Source organism: Corvus cornix, chromosome 2 (genome assembly GCF_000738735.6).
Source record: "Corvus cornix cornix isolate S_Up_H32 chromosome 2, ASM73873v5, whole genome shotgun sequence".
NCBI lineage: Eukaryota > Metazoa > Chordata > Aves > Passeriformes > Corvidae > Corvus > Corvus cornix.
Genome location: NC_046333.1, coordinates 133,395,170 through 133,411,060, shown reverse-complemented (window position 1 = coordinate 133,411,060; position 15,891 = coordinate 133,395,170). Strand labels below are relative to the sequence as shown.

The window sequence follows — 15,891 nt, the reverse complement described above, 5'->3', positions numbered from 1 at the left end:
AGTCACCAGCATAACCCTTCATGTACTCTGTGACCTTCTACATTCCACCTATAAAAGCTGAACACCATCACCACATCTTCCATGTCTAGCTAGCCTCTCCATGGACACGAGGCAGCACACACTGTGGAGGAATCCTGAGTAATGCCTGTATGTACTGGGTGGACATCAGGCATGTGTGGCTGGCCAGCTGATGCACTAACCAGCGCTAGCCATGCAGACTAGCTTTTCCACCAAGGACAGCACTAACGTTTTTCCTCTATGAGCCACTTACAGGGAACTTGTAGAGGTTTAATACCATCAAAACCTCTTGCCCCTCTATTTGCTTTGGATGGAACTGGCAATAAATTCAACAGTCACTTGAGTAGGGCCCTGGCAAACAGAACATGATTGTGGAAAGTTGCACATGGTTTCACAATCTTCTGTCAACTACATCCTCCAGAAGGATGTGGTCTCAACTCTCCTTTGTAATTTCCACCCTTCTGCTGCCACAGCTTCAAAACTCATGTGGCAGTGCACTAAACCAGGCATATGAGGACTGGTTTTCAGTCAGACCAGTGAGCTCCTGACTCCAGTTTCAGCTCTACAATTGCTAGAGCTGGAAGCACAAAATGGGAAGTAACGGGTGGCAGGGAAAGACATTGTGTAGCAACAGAGCAGTCTCACATCAGATTCAGCCAACAGCCTTGTATCCTCAGGAAACCAGGCTAAAAATTAACTGCTAATTCAGGTTTCCAAATCATTGCTTCTGTTTATGAAGAGTCTCTCTAAACTTAATGTATGATAGTGGCATACAGGTTGTTGTCTCCTTCTCTGCTCACATTGACTTTCATTGGTTCCTTCGACTAAAGTCACAACATTTTTTGAAGTACTTCTTGTATTTGGATGCAAACACTTTTGCAGCCTCATACATATGCAGCTCTGCCAGCTTCAGGGTAAAATTTACAGGGCTCATTGTTCATTCCAAGGTTACTGGGTTAGGATTTGTTAACTCAAAAATATTACCAAGGAAATCAGGAGGCCTATTCACCAGGTAGATGTTGCTGAGTACACAAACTACAGTTCTACACATAGAATCTAAAATGCAAATCATTCATTTTATTACACTTCTGGGTGAATATCAAGTGAAAGCTCACACACAATGAAAATAATTTACAATTTATGTCACAAAGGATGGATTCAACTTTTCACATTTTCTCTGAAATGCATTGGAAAGCAGCTTATGAAGTGCACCAGTGAGTGAAGATGGACTACACAGTAGGTGTGGCAGATCTTGGACTTCTTTGCTTTAATCATAGCAATAAGTTCACCAGTGTCAAGTGTAGTATCTGTGTAATCACCATTCTGCCAAACCATAAACTGAGGCAGATATGTATATCATTAACTCATAAGATCACACTCTGAAAAAACTGGACAGCAAAACATTTGTTACCACCATCAATAGGGTTCTCTCCCACCTTTACAGTGAGCATGAGAATAAGCTTGCTCTGTCCTTCCCCCAAGAAAAAAAAAAAAAAATTAAAAGCCAATCAACCACAACCACATCAATCTGCAGAGCTCCATTCCCACCTAGGAAAGAAATGGGACTATACCCTGACTTTGCTGATGGGGTGCCGGAAGCATTTGTTGTCACCCGTCTCACTCAAGGTGATGGCGTAGAACTGTCCTTTGTTCAAGTAGGTCATGGGTCCTTCCCCTTGCTTTTGACGCAGAGACTTGGTAGCTTCTAGCGTATACTGAAAAGTGCTGCTGAAAAGACAAGGAGAGAAATATGCACAAAATCCATATCACTTTCTCCTTTTCTCTTTTATTATGCAATTATTGCATTGTATAAGGCATAAGAAGCTAATAACAAAATTCCAGGAAAATGTCACATGGCAATTTAAAATTGCAGTTTTCTTTTTTCGGCTTCATCAGGTCCCACAATCAAGCATAAAACTATCTGGACTGTAAGTCTCTTGGATCCAAGGCTAGATCAGTACTTCCTCTGAAAGGAACCATTATGAAGTATAAGACTCTGTACCCCACAATGACAGTGCCAACTATCAGAAGGGGATTCAGTATGATTTGAAAGAAATCATCAGCTCCACAGACATTTAAACTTAGAAGTGTTGCAGAAAGAGAAATAAATAAATAATAATTTTTAAAAATTCCCAACCAGAATAAAATGTGTTGCAAAAGACGGACACAGAGAACGGAAAGTCCAACTGCTACTTTCAGCACAGTTCAAAGAAGGAATATAAAGAGAAGGGACAATAAGTTTATTTGTTTAAAGACAACATGCAAATCAAGGTTTTCATAAGCTTTCTTTTCAAAATTAGTCAGACTGAATGAAGTGCCTACATTTAGCTCTATCTTCAATCAAGTAATCTCCCTTTAGAAAAATATCAGGGAAAAACAGTTTGCTCTTGTGTTGAAATTTTAGATCTTAAAAAGACCCTCCTTTCACAGAAGAACTTTCCAATTTCAAAGCAGTTCCCAAACCATGAAAAGTTAAGGCACCATTAACTAGTGAACTGTTAGCTGAGCCTCTTCAGCCACCTCCTCCAGTAATGGGCTTGAACAATAATCCACTAAAAATGATGCCTGCAGCTCCTCACATTCTCTTAAATGAAAATAATGTTGATCTTGCAAAAAAAAAAAAAAAAACAACAAACCAACAAAATAAAAAACACCAAATCTTTTTTCAAACTGCACAGGAACCTTAAAGCAAGGAGTCCTCATGAACTGGAGATACGGTGGAAGTATTTTCACAAAGGTCCTAATTCAGCAAAGTATTTAAGCAGTGCTGGAGCAGAACAAAAAGGAGGATATATGTTGGTCCAAAACAACAGTGTATCCTTGACTTTATAATTCAAGAAAATACTCTGGATCATCATAGTACTGCCATAGCAATATAGAAATAAAGGGAAAACAAAAAATATTTTAACTATCCAAGGGGGAAAAAACCTACAACAAAATACATAAATAATAATTACATTTAAATCCCCACTTGAAGAAAAGGTAGAAAAACCCAACAGATCCAGTCTTTCCATCCAAAAGAAGTTTCAGATAGTTTAGTATCAATTATTCAGTTTAGTAGCAATCATTCAATCAAATGAAGACAACATCTAAGTGTTTCTTAGCTTATAAATTGAAATCCAGCCATTTTTCTAGTTGCTTAAAAGTTACAAATCAAAGCAAAACTAAGATAAAAAGCAAACACTCATCTATACCTATCCAACCCACCGATGACAGCACTGGTGCTTCCACACCATCAGCTGCTGCCACCATGAAGACTCTTGCATGCAGAGGGAAGGCAGCACAAAGGCACGTCATCCCCTTCGCTGTGGCGTGTGCTGGCCCAGCCCCTCCGTCCCATGTGCAAGGGGAACAGAGGCACTGCCACCACTGGCAAGTGTGGACCTGTCTGAGTGGACTGGAAGAGCTACACCACCAGTGCTGCAGACCCAGCATCCACCCTGCTGCACCACTTGTCCTACGGATAGACCACCCATTACAGGTAGGGGCACAGCCTTGATTTAGTGTCACACAAAGGGACTGCAGGTTGTGTGCTCAAGACCACTTCATGACACATCAAAGCACACTGAGTGCCCTGGGAGATGTGCCTTAAAACCTCAAACCAGGCAGAAGAACTAACGAGGAATGATCAAAGTCAGACACACACAATGCCTTAACAGAACTGCCTACAATCTGCCACAGGCTGGTCTTCTGTTTCCTGGCATTCTGTATGTTTCAGTCAAAAAATGTAAATCCCAGACACATTGCACTTGGCCAGTTTTGGAGCCTCTCTGCAGTACCATTTGAGAGTTTTCTTCTTGTTTCCAGTGGGCAATCAAAGCATGGCCTAGACCAGAAGGATTACTCTCACTCTTAAAACTTATTGCAGTCACTTGTATTATTATCATACTATTCTGAACCTCACCATGAGTCTCAACTAAACCCCTGCGTAGTCACTAAGGGATCTTCTAGCAGACTTCTGACTACTTTCATATTCACCACTTCTTTTTTCAATCTGAAATTCTTATTTCTGAGCCTTCCACTTCCAGGTAAACTAAATACATCTTTTCTGGGAGTTTTCTTAATGTACATTCAAAAGTTTCATTCTTAACGTGACCTGGACCATAGCACAAAATACTTAAATGTGTGAGAATTGTTAACACCACCAATGCTTCAGGATTCAATTTTACAAATGTTCAGTGTAGTAAGTGAGCAGCCTTTGCTAAATATCTGTTTCATACCTTCTGCCTATATAATGACTCAGTTCTGAGCTCACTGCAGTTAATGATTGTTTTAACATTCTTCAGAAAAAATATCAAGCTGTAAGGAACCTTCGCCACAGTCGCAGTCATTTGCCTAATCCACGAAAACTACGTAGGCATGTTCCTGTTTCTAAAGTGAGAGTAATCTCTCAGATATAAACAGAACCATTCCCAAGCATGAAATGAAGCATCAGCTTTAAAAACTTTAGTCCCTTTATCTAGTCTTTACTAGATAAAGGGATTCTGCAGTGTTTGCCCATGCTACATACACATTTTTCTGTGCTTAGGAAGAACAGTATTCTTTTCAAACTTCAATTTTTGAAGCTTTTTCTTGAAGCTTTTCAACTGGACATTTGACTTGTGCATTCTGCCATCCTGAAAAGATTTTTCATGACCTGGCTGTCAAAGCTATGCTCTTTTATCTGGGGAACCTCTCAACAGTTTTCATCTTGAGTATCTCAGGAAGGCTTCAGAGGAGTTAATAATTTAAAACAATGCTGAGCAAAGGCAATAGGTGAAGATATAAACTGGCCAAATCCAAGAGCTAACATGAGCAAGAGAATAAGAGGAGACTGGTGCTTGGCAGCACCAAGGGAGCCCTGCAGGTACCCCTGGGTGAAGAAAGGAAGGGTAGGAAGAGGACACAGGCAGCTACTCCTCAGTACATTCCTGCCTGATGCCAGTGAACACATTGCAAAGCTTATGCCATACCTTGTTTGTTCATAAATATATTCTTCAGCCCCCACTGACACACTCCGATACTTCTGAAAAATAAGACCAATTAAACACTGTTTGATACAATCAAAAGGCAAATACCAAAAAAAGTGTAACTATGTTTATCTAAAGACAACGCAAAAGAAACCATCAACAAATTAAAACTCAAAATACCTAAAAACTCGAGTGAATATTAATATGCTAGTTGCATTTTATATGAAGGTTAGAAGTTGTCATTGTAAAAAACACTCAATTTACTTACCTAACCTCAAATAATTTGTTTACACTATAAAGAACTAACAAACTAAGCACAGCTAATCAAGAAAATGAAAGAGATGAGAACGGTATATTCATATAATTGTTAAAATTGTATCCAAAGAATACAGCACGTGATTGACCAAAGTGTTCACTACCACAGTGATCTATAAAAACTCAGCACTCCTTCAGTATAACCAACTAAGTCACTCCACAAATGTTTTGAAACCATTTCTAAATATGTATTTATAATGCTTCTAAGTACTAGAGCAAATCCAAGCCCAGTCATTCTCACTACCACTTAGGAAATACTTTGCAAGCACTTAGGAAAACTAGTAAGAACTGCTGCATTCCTACTTCTAAATACTAATTTAGCCTAAGTTTCTTTTGGTATGTTTTGACATTTTACCTTATGGTCTCCCCACACCTGCTGCATCAAGCTGTGCCTAAACAACAGTAGCTGGAGAAGCAGTCAGAGCACAGCCAGGCAAAGCACATCCTGGGGTTTGGGCAGTTGAGAAAAAACAAAGGGACAGGCTCAGTGCTGAGTGAGGCTGCAGCATGGTGGCAAAGCTCTTCCTGCTCCCATGCCACATGCATGTGAACAGTTGGGGTTAGAAGGACACCAACAGTGGCACACGCCCCACCTAACAACTATGGCTGGGGACCTAAAGTTAATTGTTTAGTGTCCCCTGTAGAGTTAATAGGGGAGGTGGAGATGGAGGGGAGTCAGTGCACCTAGAAAACCACTCCGCCTACTTTTGGCAAGCAGATTTGAACTGATTCTTTCTCCACAGACTGCACAGAAAGCCTAGATGACAAGTAGTGCACCCTGTTATTAACCAATAATTTTAAAAACATGTAACAATATATTACCATTTTCACAAAATTACTATAACACAGAATTTGGGATGCAAAGCCAACATATAGATGTCAAGTTCCTTTTTACGTCCAAATTTAACAAGTTTGGATGTTTGACAGCTCTCTGCACAGAACAGATGAACTGTTTGGGAACCTCTCAGCAGCATGTCCCAGAAAAAATCAGTGTAATGGAATCACTCTGCTACAGCACCCCAGGGAAAGCCATGAGAATGGTACCAGAAGAGCCATTTACCAGTAACAATTGAAAATAGCTGAAATAATGTGATTTGATAATGCAGAGCAGCGTCTCCAATCCAAGGTTCGATCCTACTGATTTTACAATGGGAAGCTAGATGTCTTCATTATTTATTCATTTAGTTGACCTACACGTGTTGTATATCTGAAAACAGATTTCACCTCCAGACATCCTGGATCTGTGCTGCTCAGGGAGAAAATTTATTTTTCTATAATACATGTCCACAAACACACAGTAAATTTCTCATACACTCAATCAGGGCAGCTCAGCCTTAATGTAGCTGCCTTATACTCTTGCTATGTTTACAATTTTGTGGAGTTGGGAGGAGAAAAACCCTAAGGGAGCTGTACCATCTAATATCTCTAATTATTTGCAGAGTACTGTCAACTTTAAATAATCTTTACCTTTCCACATTTCCAGCTTGTTTGCATTATTCTGCAGCAGGCAAAAGCAGCCAGAGGGTACTGACCATACTAAAGCTGACTGTAAAATTTCTTTGACTCAGTAAAACTGTAAAATAGTTAGACAGAGCTCTCCTTATCTTTCTTCTCTTCATTCCTGTACATATACATGCTGTTGTTCTTTGCCTCTTGAATTCTCTATCCACTCTATTAGTCTAATTCTGCCACTTTTTCTCACTTGCCTGTGTTGCAGAATAGAGCTTAGTGCAACAAACAGCTTCTGAATAAATTACTGGGGTTTATCCAGCAGCAGAGGCTGTTGCTACTCATTTGCGCTTCCAAAAGAACATCTAGAATTTCCCTGTTACAAAGTGGTCCCTATTTCTTACTGTTACAAAGAGGTCTGAAGGCAGATCTTGTTAATGGTAAATAAACCTTCTTTCAGAATGACAACTATCTTCTACTTGACACAATATCTCCAAAGACAAAAATCAATATTTATTATTCTCAGAATTTTCAATAAACATCTTTAAAATTGTCTTCTGAAATGCCTCATGATGCTCCCCTATAATCAGAGCACAGCCTGACAGGAATACAGCAAGGAGTAGAAATTAATTTGTTGAACAAGCATCACTGTTCTTCTAATGGCTCTTGTGGACAGTTCAAATCTCCTTATCTTGTTTACAAGCTCAAATACCCTAATCTTGTTTACAGCTTTTTATTGAGTTCTTAGATGCTAATTTGAGGTGAAAAACTTACTTCTGTTCCTCCATCTTTGAAGGTGTCACTGTAGGTACTGTCAGGAGTACTGCGCTGGTCATCTTTGAGATAATTTGTGTGGGGAGCAATGTTGGACACTTCATATGGTTCAAAGATAACCCCTCGGTGTTCCTCGTTTTCTCCTCTTGCATAGTGTGTTTGTGGGGTCATAAAAACAGGGGTGAATTCTTCTGCTTTAACCACAGTCACTGCGGTCCCTGTGATGGGCGTTGAGCTTCCAGACACATTTGTGTTGTATTCCCTTTTGGACGACTCCAAAGGATCTTGGTTCAAGGAGAGATTAACTGGCACTGTCTTCAGGACTTGCACACGGTTCTCTCCCCCACTCAAGTTATTCTGAGCTTCCGTGGTATTAAGACAATTTCTGTGAGACAAAACCAAAAAATGTTATGAACTGTCCTGAGAGAGGAAATCTCCTCCTTAAATAGTTTAACGGTCTTAGATGTCAGGGAAGGAGATTTTTCAGTTCTGATAAGCCACTGCCATAAAAAGTAATACATTAACAAATACTAGGCAAAAGAAGTTGTGAGGCAAGCAGAGAGGTCCAGTGCTCTTTAACAAATGGGGAAAGAGAACACATTTGATTTGACTTGTTGCAATAAATTCTGGGTATCCAGGGTTGCTCTTGCCTTAGCTTATAATTTGGATGCAAAAATCAATCCAGCAGTGCAACAGCCTTTAGACAAAATAAGAATAAAGTGTAAGGTAAGGTATGGATTACTCACAGTAGATATTTTGCACATGAAATAGGCAGAATATCAACAGCAAAAATCATACGCTGATGGCATGTTCTTTCAGGCTGCTGACAGGCCACTACTGTTTGCTTAACTCTGGTACCAATGCTCTTTTAAAAGAGCAAACCCAGGAATCCCATTGTAGCAGAGTAGATCAGTAACTATAGTGGCTGCAAGGTAACCTCAGCAGCATTCCCACATTTACCCACAGTTGCTGTTGAAAGCAATCTGATTGCTGATAGTAGTGCACTGACATAAAATTGTTAACTCATAAAACTTTTAGTAGATATAACATTGCTTTGTTTTCAACCAGGAAAAATGCTCTGACACTACAGTTCCTCTCTCCTGGCTTTCCACTGAAGGCCAGTTTTGTCAATCACACTCAATTTAGGAATTTCTCTGGTGTTTGTAGAAGAAAAACTATCCCTCAAAAAAAATTTCATAGCCTATTTTGAAACAGTAAATTTATACTACTACCTATTGAAACACTCACCTTGTGAGCAGCTGGTGGAGACCATCTAAGGCTGTCACAAATTAGCTACATTGAAATAAACCTTGTGTGGCTCATCTGCATCATAATTTTATACGGAGATACCTTCCAGTATGTAAAAACTTCATTCTTTCTACAAAAATATGCACTCTTTATTGTTTGCAAGTCTTAATAGTAGGAGGCAGCTTCTTTTGACTCAAGTCACTTTTAGCCTACAGAGAAAAGCTGAAATCTGAGAGGAGCGAGAAAAACATTCTAAGCAAATAATTTTAAGAGAGATACTTTATTTGCTGGGCAGACCCTAAGTTATGTTAAATAAGACTCTATAAATGAGGTTACTGAGGTCAAACTACTCACTTTTTGCCCTACAACAAGAAAACAAAGAAAAACAGCCAATAGCCAACTGTCAATATAATCTGATTTTACTAATCTCAGCAGCAGCAGCAAAACAACACCACCAAATACAAACAGAGAGCGAAACTCTGCTACTTTGCAAACTGCATGTTTGAGAATACTATCAATTTTTTCTAATAAATTAAAAGTAAAAAAGGAGTAAAATGTGCGTCCCAAAACAGCTTTCATTCTTTCAGCTTTTGAAAGAAAACCATAAACCCCTCAGGCTATCACAGTTCCTTCAGTTCACAACTGATCAACACTTTCAGTAGCTGGGTGTATGATTTTGAATAATACCGTACCTTTTATCTTGGTCTTCTTGATTATCACTCACTTTGTTAACAGACAACAGCCTTTTATCTCTGGGAACCTGAGAACAACACCAGGCATGGGGTCAGGTAAATGCAACTGTCAGGCATTTGCAGCTTCAGACTGCTCTACTGCAACAACTAGAAAAATGTAACTCTATCAGTGTTGTCTAGGTCGCAGATGCCAGGAGTTATTTTTCTTTGGGAGACTGATTGTGAACAGAAAGAAAAGTTCCAAAGAGAAAAAATGTAGGAATTGTTTTCTTTTCTAGTTCTTGGGCACACCAGTCAGGAGCAAAGCCCTCTTATTTATGTTCTATCTTTTGAATATCAAGCTAGGCCAAGCTATCTCAAAATCAAAGCTCATATTATTCCAAAAACACACGCACACTTTTCACTTAAAAAAAAAAGATGAGAAGGAAGATACGATGCTTTGGTGAGCTCTGCACTGAGACCATTTTAGCTCAGACAAAAAAGGCTTTTCAATTAAACCATAAGCACCAGGTAAGCCCTCCTGTTAGAGAGCAGCCTGGAGAGTGTAGGACTCCTACCTAGGGAAAGTTTGTGGATCTTTCTCTCCTAGTATGGGGACAGGTCAGGACATGCTGGTATATCATCAGAAACACTGACTTCTGCTTTGCTGATTACATCAACAGCTACGAGAAGTAAAAACCCAGTCAAGTCTGGCCCCTTGACAGACTCAGAATTGACACCAAGTGACTTAAAAGATTTGTATTCCCACATACCGGTTTCCTGACACCAGCACAGATATGAAATCACCAAGGGCAAAGGTGCTGCCATGACCATATTCTTCTTTCCCTGCTGAACCAGCAATTTGGCAGCTAGAACTTCTATCTTTTGCACAAGAAGACAAATCCACTCCATCACAGCAATTAACTCAGGATTAAAGAGCAAGAATAGACCTAAGAATGAGCTAAAGCCATGCTTTTTGCCTTTAAATATTTTAAAGAAATACCAGAAAATTATCTGACTTTAGAGAAAAAACAGTATTAGAGTGCACTACAGTAGCCAATGATAACATCAACTATCTGCAAGACAGCAGCAGAGTCAGAGAGTTCTAGCCAGAGCCTCTCTTTCATTTAGGGACATCCCCTTTCCCTATTAAGCATCCTGCTGGTTAAAAAACCTCCTTCATATAGTTTTGAGCTGGGATAAAAGCCACAGTTTACATATGTTGATTCCCCTTTTAAGATTATATATTTATCTCTGAATGAGGGTCTGTGTTTAGGTAAATATCACTACAATAAAAGAGAAAAGTTAAAAAAACCTAAACAGTTAAATTCAAATAATTCCTATTAACTGGAAAAAGTCCTTCAAAAATATTATCCAGCATGTCAGAACAAATGAGCCAGATAATAAATAAGGACAATTCAAGAGTCTGGTGTGCTGGAAATCTTCCATACTTCCAACATTACAGCACAGTGGTTAAGTTTTAAGTTCCTGTTTGGGAGTATCAACAGCAGTTATCATTTCTTCCCTATTTAAGACAAAAATAGTTACGACTGAATGCTGGAAATGGCTTTGAAATGTTAATCCCACCTTATTCCATCTGAACCCCAAGTCTTTTGCAACTGCCTGGAACAAGGAACAGACATGTCTTTTAGAACATGGTTTTGAGATAGTTATTTTCTGGTTTTATTATAAAAATCCATCAGATTAATGAATTGCTGTATAGAAAGATACTACTAAGACAGAAGCCAATAATCCAGATGCTCATACACATCCTGAATTTTATGAATCCATCTTAATTTCACAGACTCTGGCACTGTGGTAACTATGTCAAGCAGAGAAAAGGACCTTTTTTCTTTTTCTCACTGGGAAGTCTTCTCTACTGACAACAACACACAGAAGCAAGGAACATCTCTTGAAATATAATCAGCAAAGCAATTAAAATAATATTTAACCATAAGGTTGGTATATGGGATCTTGCCTACAACCCCTTCTCCTGAACACTCAATGTCAGAGATTAAAAGGAGTCCATTCTTTAAAAGCATTTGTACTAATAAATACTAAAAGCAAAGGCTTTTAATTTCCATTCCTGTTACTTCTTCATTAATTACAACGGGACTTGGCATTGCTGTGCTGGCTTTCACAGAAGATCATCTGTCCAAGGCAGCCATAGCTGACTTCAGGGGTATGGAGATTGTTCATTTCACTGTAACTATTTCATACTCTAGTGCTTGGGAAGCAACACTCATTCTGTTTGCAGAGTACCAACAGGTCAGCATGGGTTTCAGAGTGACATTACACAGAGATGCATCCTGTAGGACTCTCTTCTGATTTCAGCAAAAATCTCAAACACAGCTTTACCTAAACACTATAAAAAAAAAAAATATATATATAAATAAAAGATGTTATCAAAATGTTATGTAAAGCCCTGGGTTTAGAACATGACAAATTGAAACTGTGTCAGTGCCTTGCCTGTAAATTGACTTAGATCTCTGGCTCTGTGTCCAGCTCCATTTCTGTCCTGCAAACTTCCAGTGCAAGGGCTAGACCTCACTGTATGTTTGTATACAGCCTACTGCTATCATTATACAAACAAAAATAACATGGGAAACTGTCAGATGAGAGATACTCCAGTTAAAGAGCAAACTAAAACATGTGTGGAATGAAACAGAAAAGCAGACAAACCTACAGATGGACAAGGCCTCCCCTTTTATACTTTTTAAAGAATATTTCAAGTATCACCCAATGTTCTTGCAAAGGAAGAGGAAGAACACTACACTCAAAAAGAAAACATGATAGAAAACTTAATATGGGAATTCTGATATTGTTTTTCTCCCTCCAGAACTAAATACACATCAAAACTGTTTCAGACAGGCTTGCTATAATGGAATGGGTGCTTGATGGAAATATTAGAGAGAAAACAAGATGCAGTGACTTCTGTCTTTGAAAACTAGCTCTTTTGATGACTCAGAGTGGTCCCTGCTAGTGCAGCAGGGAGGGATAATGACAGAGTTACCTACTTTATAATAGTCATACAATAGGCCAAGAGCAGCAGCACTGTCCTCATCACCATTTATGCTCATCATAGCCTTGGTAGCTGCTGTTAGGGGATTCTCCAAATACGACTTCCAGGCTTCATCTTCACTGGTGTAGGCTCGTCTGGTGTTGAATGAAGTGTCATTTGGCACTAAGGCCACAAGTCGCTTGTTACTGCATAGACAGGAAGAATAAAATTGTGATCCAGAAGGGATTACTTTATTCACAAGGCACGGTAAAGAACATCAAATAGCTCAATTAAAGTTATATGATTACATCAAGCAAGCATCTCTGTATTACACTTGGTGACATAAATATTTATCAGTATTAGGTATCTTCAGTACTTAAAGATTGAAATGCGTGCAGATCTTGTGATAGTAATTCAAATGTATTTTTACTATTATACAGATAGAGCTACCAAAATATTTTAAAATTATTGGGAAAAAAAATGAAGCAACAATATGAAAACATTTGGCCCCAATATTTTTGCTACATATACACTTGATTAGGGGGAAAAAAAAAAATCCAACATTTAACTGACATAAAACATGAATTAAAAACAAGAAAAAGCATCTAATACTAATCTAGGCTTCACCTAAACAGAGTATAGTTCAGTATTTATTAAGTGGGTACACCTTAAAATTGAGCTATTCTCTGCTTTTAGAATGCAACTTGCCAGTAATTTCAGAGCAGTTTTCTGTAGCAGGACATAAGCAGTAAGTCCAGTGGATGGAACAGAAGTCAACATATTTGGTCTCAATTCACACTTTATCACTCACCGCATCTAGTTATAGACCTATGGTAACACACACAAGAGCATTAGTGAATGGGATTTGCAGCAAAGCAGTTTCCTCCACCCTGAAAGTGGCACAGACTGACCACTGCCCGTGTATACTGTGTGAGAAGCTGCTGCACCACAGCTATGGCTGAAATTTCCAGTATAATGGAAACATAAATGATAATAGCACCTGCTTTTGCAAACCGTTCAATAAACTTACTGATAAAAGAACTACATAAAAAAAAAAAGTTGCAGTACTATTACATAAGATAGTAGGCAAACAGATTAGGCAAGGGAAATACTGGTGTGAGGGGTGTGCTGCTTCATAGGTGTTACAAGAGCACTGTCAAGAATTGTGGCTCAGGTTACAAGGATCACAATGAAACTTTTAACACATTACACCTAAACTTGAAAGCTGCAGAGATGGCAGAATAATTAAATATACCAACTTAACTGGTAAAACTAGTAGTTATTCCTGGTGACCTTCATAAAACACTTTTTGCTATCTTCTACATAAAAGCCAGTTCAGTAGTCAGTCTCCTCTTTCTGCTCTGCCCTATCTGCACCGGTGCCAGCTCCACAGATCTAATCCAACGAACTGCTGCTGTTGCACAGAGAGTGGCATTTAAACTGTGCAAACAAGACTTTTATTTGTTTTCAGAAATAGGATTTGATAAAAGCACAACTGAACCCATGCAGTAAATGCTCTCGGATGCCAGGAGCATGCCTTGCCTGGCCCCCAAGCTGCAGGGACCAAAGGCTGGGGCTTCGCCAGAACTCCACTGTGGTGCAAGTCCAACCTGCAAAGTGCGTGCTCCAGTGTTTAAGGAAGAGGAGGGGAATGGTGGAGATTATAATCTCTATGGTACAGAGCACTGTTTACCAGTTTCTCTATTTAATGGAAAACAAAATAATCCATCTGGTGCACAGCACAATTTTATGAGCTCTGTGGGGAAAGAGGGCATTTCATAGCTTTGTATCAGAAAATACAGCCAACTACAGTAATGGTTCTATTTTTCTTTCATATAAAATAACTGGATTTTTTGAAAAAAAAAAAAATTTTTTTTGAGGACCTTTCTGCCTGGCCTTTTGCTGAAGATTTTTGTTCCTCTTGTTTCCACATATACATTTGTGTTGTTACAGGTTTGCTCCAGCAAGTGAAGGTGAGCACAAATTAGGAGCCTAAGGAATACAGAGAGAACTGCTAGATCCGCTTGCCTTTTCAATACCTTATTGTTAGCAGCTCAAATCAGATTTGCAACAGCCCTGTTGTTTGTGCCAGAGGTAGCTGAGTGCCTTTTTCCACTCTGGAGCAGTCAATTCTCCCTGGCTCAGAGGCAATCATTCCAAGCAAAGATTCTCCTTTCCTCAACAAAGCTCCCCTTCAGCTAAATCCGGGCTGTTTCACCGTATGGGCAGCTGCCCACTGCAATGCACAAATTCCCGCTCGTCCTCCTTCCTGTAGCAATCTTCCCTTACAACCAATAAGTGCCTTTTGTTGCTCAGAGCACTCACAGCCGTGTGACAGTCATAACTGATTCATGAGCACTACAGTCAAACAGCAAGATCCCTTTAAAAACACACCTTCTAAGACTTGGGCTGTGCTTGTCTGTGAAAATGCTGGAGGGGAGGAGTCAGTCTCTGCTGCTCTAACTTAGTCAAGATGATCTTAAAGCAATGACCAGAGTGCAGTCTCTCAGACATGCATATATGATTGTGTTGGGGAAAAGCCAAAGCAAATGCTCTAGAAACAGCAACTCAGTAAGCGGACAGTTGAGATGGTTGGAAAGGCACAGGTGCATAGACCTAGAGCCTTCCCAACATCTCTCCAGAGGATGTTTTTTCTAAAACTCAGGTTTTCACATTTGAAAACAAATTATCTGTCTCCTCTGCCTTGAGAGATGGTCTGAAGCGTAATCAACTGACACACTCATTGTGTTTACTCTGCAAACAGACTGAAACAATAGCACTAAGAAAAATAAAAAACTTCCTCATCACCCCTATCCCTGTAATCAGCTCTGTGGGAGGTTAATGGTCAGAGCTAATTATCATGATTTAACATAGTCAATCATTTCAAAGACTATAGCCAAAGCAGTCAGCCAAAACAATTGGGCTCACTTAAAGAAAACTTCTCTATTAAATAAGGTCGTTTGGATGAGAGGGAGAGTTTCTCTGAAGAAATGAGACTTGTGTATGCACACACATTCCCTTTCATTTTTGCACAACTGCTGAACGTCCTGGAAGATTTCAGCTAAATGTGACAGAGGGGTAGAAAAGTCCTCCATAACCAGAGGAGATAAATATATTATATTTTAATATATGCCAAGAAAACCCAACATCTTAAGTGAGGCTCTACACCGATAAGTTCCCCTGGTCTTGCCAGTCATCCTTCCATGCCAGGGCAACCCCAGCTGTTCCAGCTGTGCAACTGTTGACAGCTGCTTGGGAGGAGAGCGACTCTGGTGGCACCTGGGCCATGTGGAACACAAAGGGTAACAACTACGAGTAACAGCAATCCCACTGTAGAGCTGCTCTGACCATCCCAGCTGAAAGAAAAGCCCTATTTGGAGCCTGCAATTAGCAGATCCATAGATCTACGGATCTTATCAAAAGCTGCAAATCCATCAGTGACTACATCCACCAAGAACCACACACT

At 39.5% G+C, this 15,891-nt stretch overlaps 1 protein-coding gene across 7 annotated transcripts in view; it reads right to left on the bottom strand.

Annotated features, from left to right (window-relative positions):
• GRHL2 (grainyhead like transcription factor 2) overlaps positions 1–15,891 on the bottom strand; it is a 68,243-nt gene that overhangs the window by 42,809 nt on the left and 9,543 nt on the right. For 5 of the 7 annotated variants that reach the window (XM_039549016.1, XM_019289311.3, XM_019289309.3 and 2 more), the window contains exons 2-6: positions 12,442–12,631; positions 9,446–9,513; positions 7,506–7,890; positions 4,971–5,023; positions 1,590–1,746 (exon numbers count right to left, since the gene is read on the bottom strand). In XM_039549016.1, the coding sequence (XP_039404950.1) occupies positions 1,590–1,746; positions 4,971–5,023; positions 7,506–7,890; positions 9,446–9,513; positions 12,442–12,631 (853 nt within the window). The remainder of the gene's footprint in view (positions 1–1,589; positions 1,747–4,970; positions 5,024–7,505; positions 7,891–9,445; positions 9,514–12,441; positions 12,632–15,891) is intronic. The other 2 variants (XM_019289308.3, XM_039549017.1) reach the window with 2 other exon arrangements.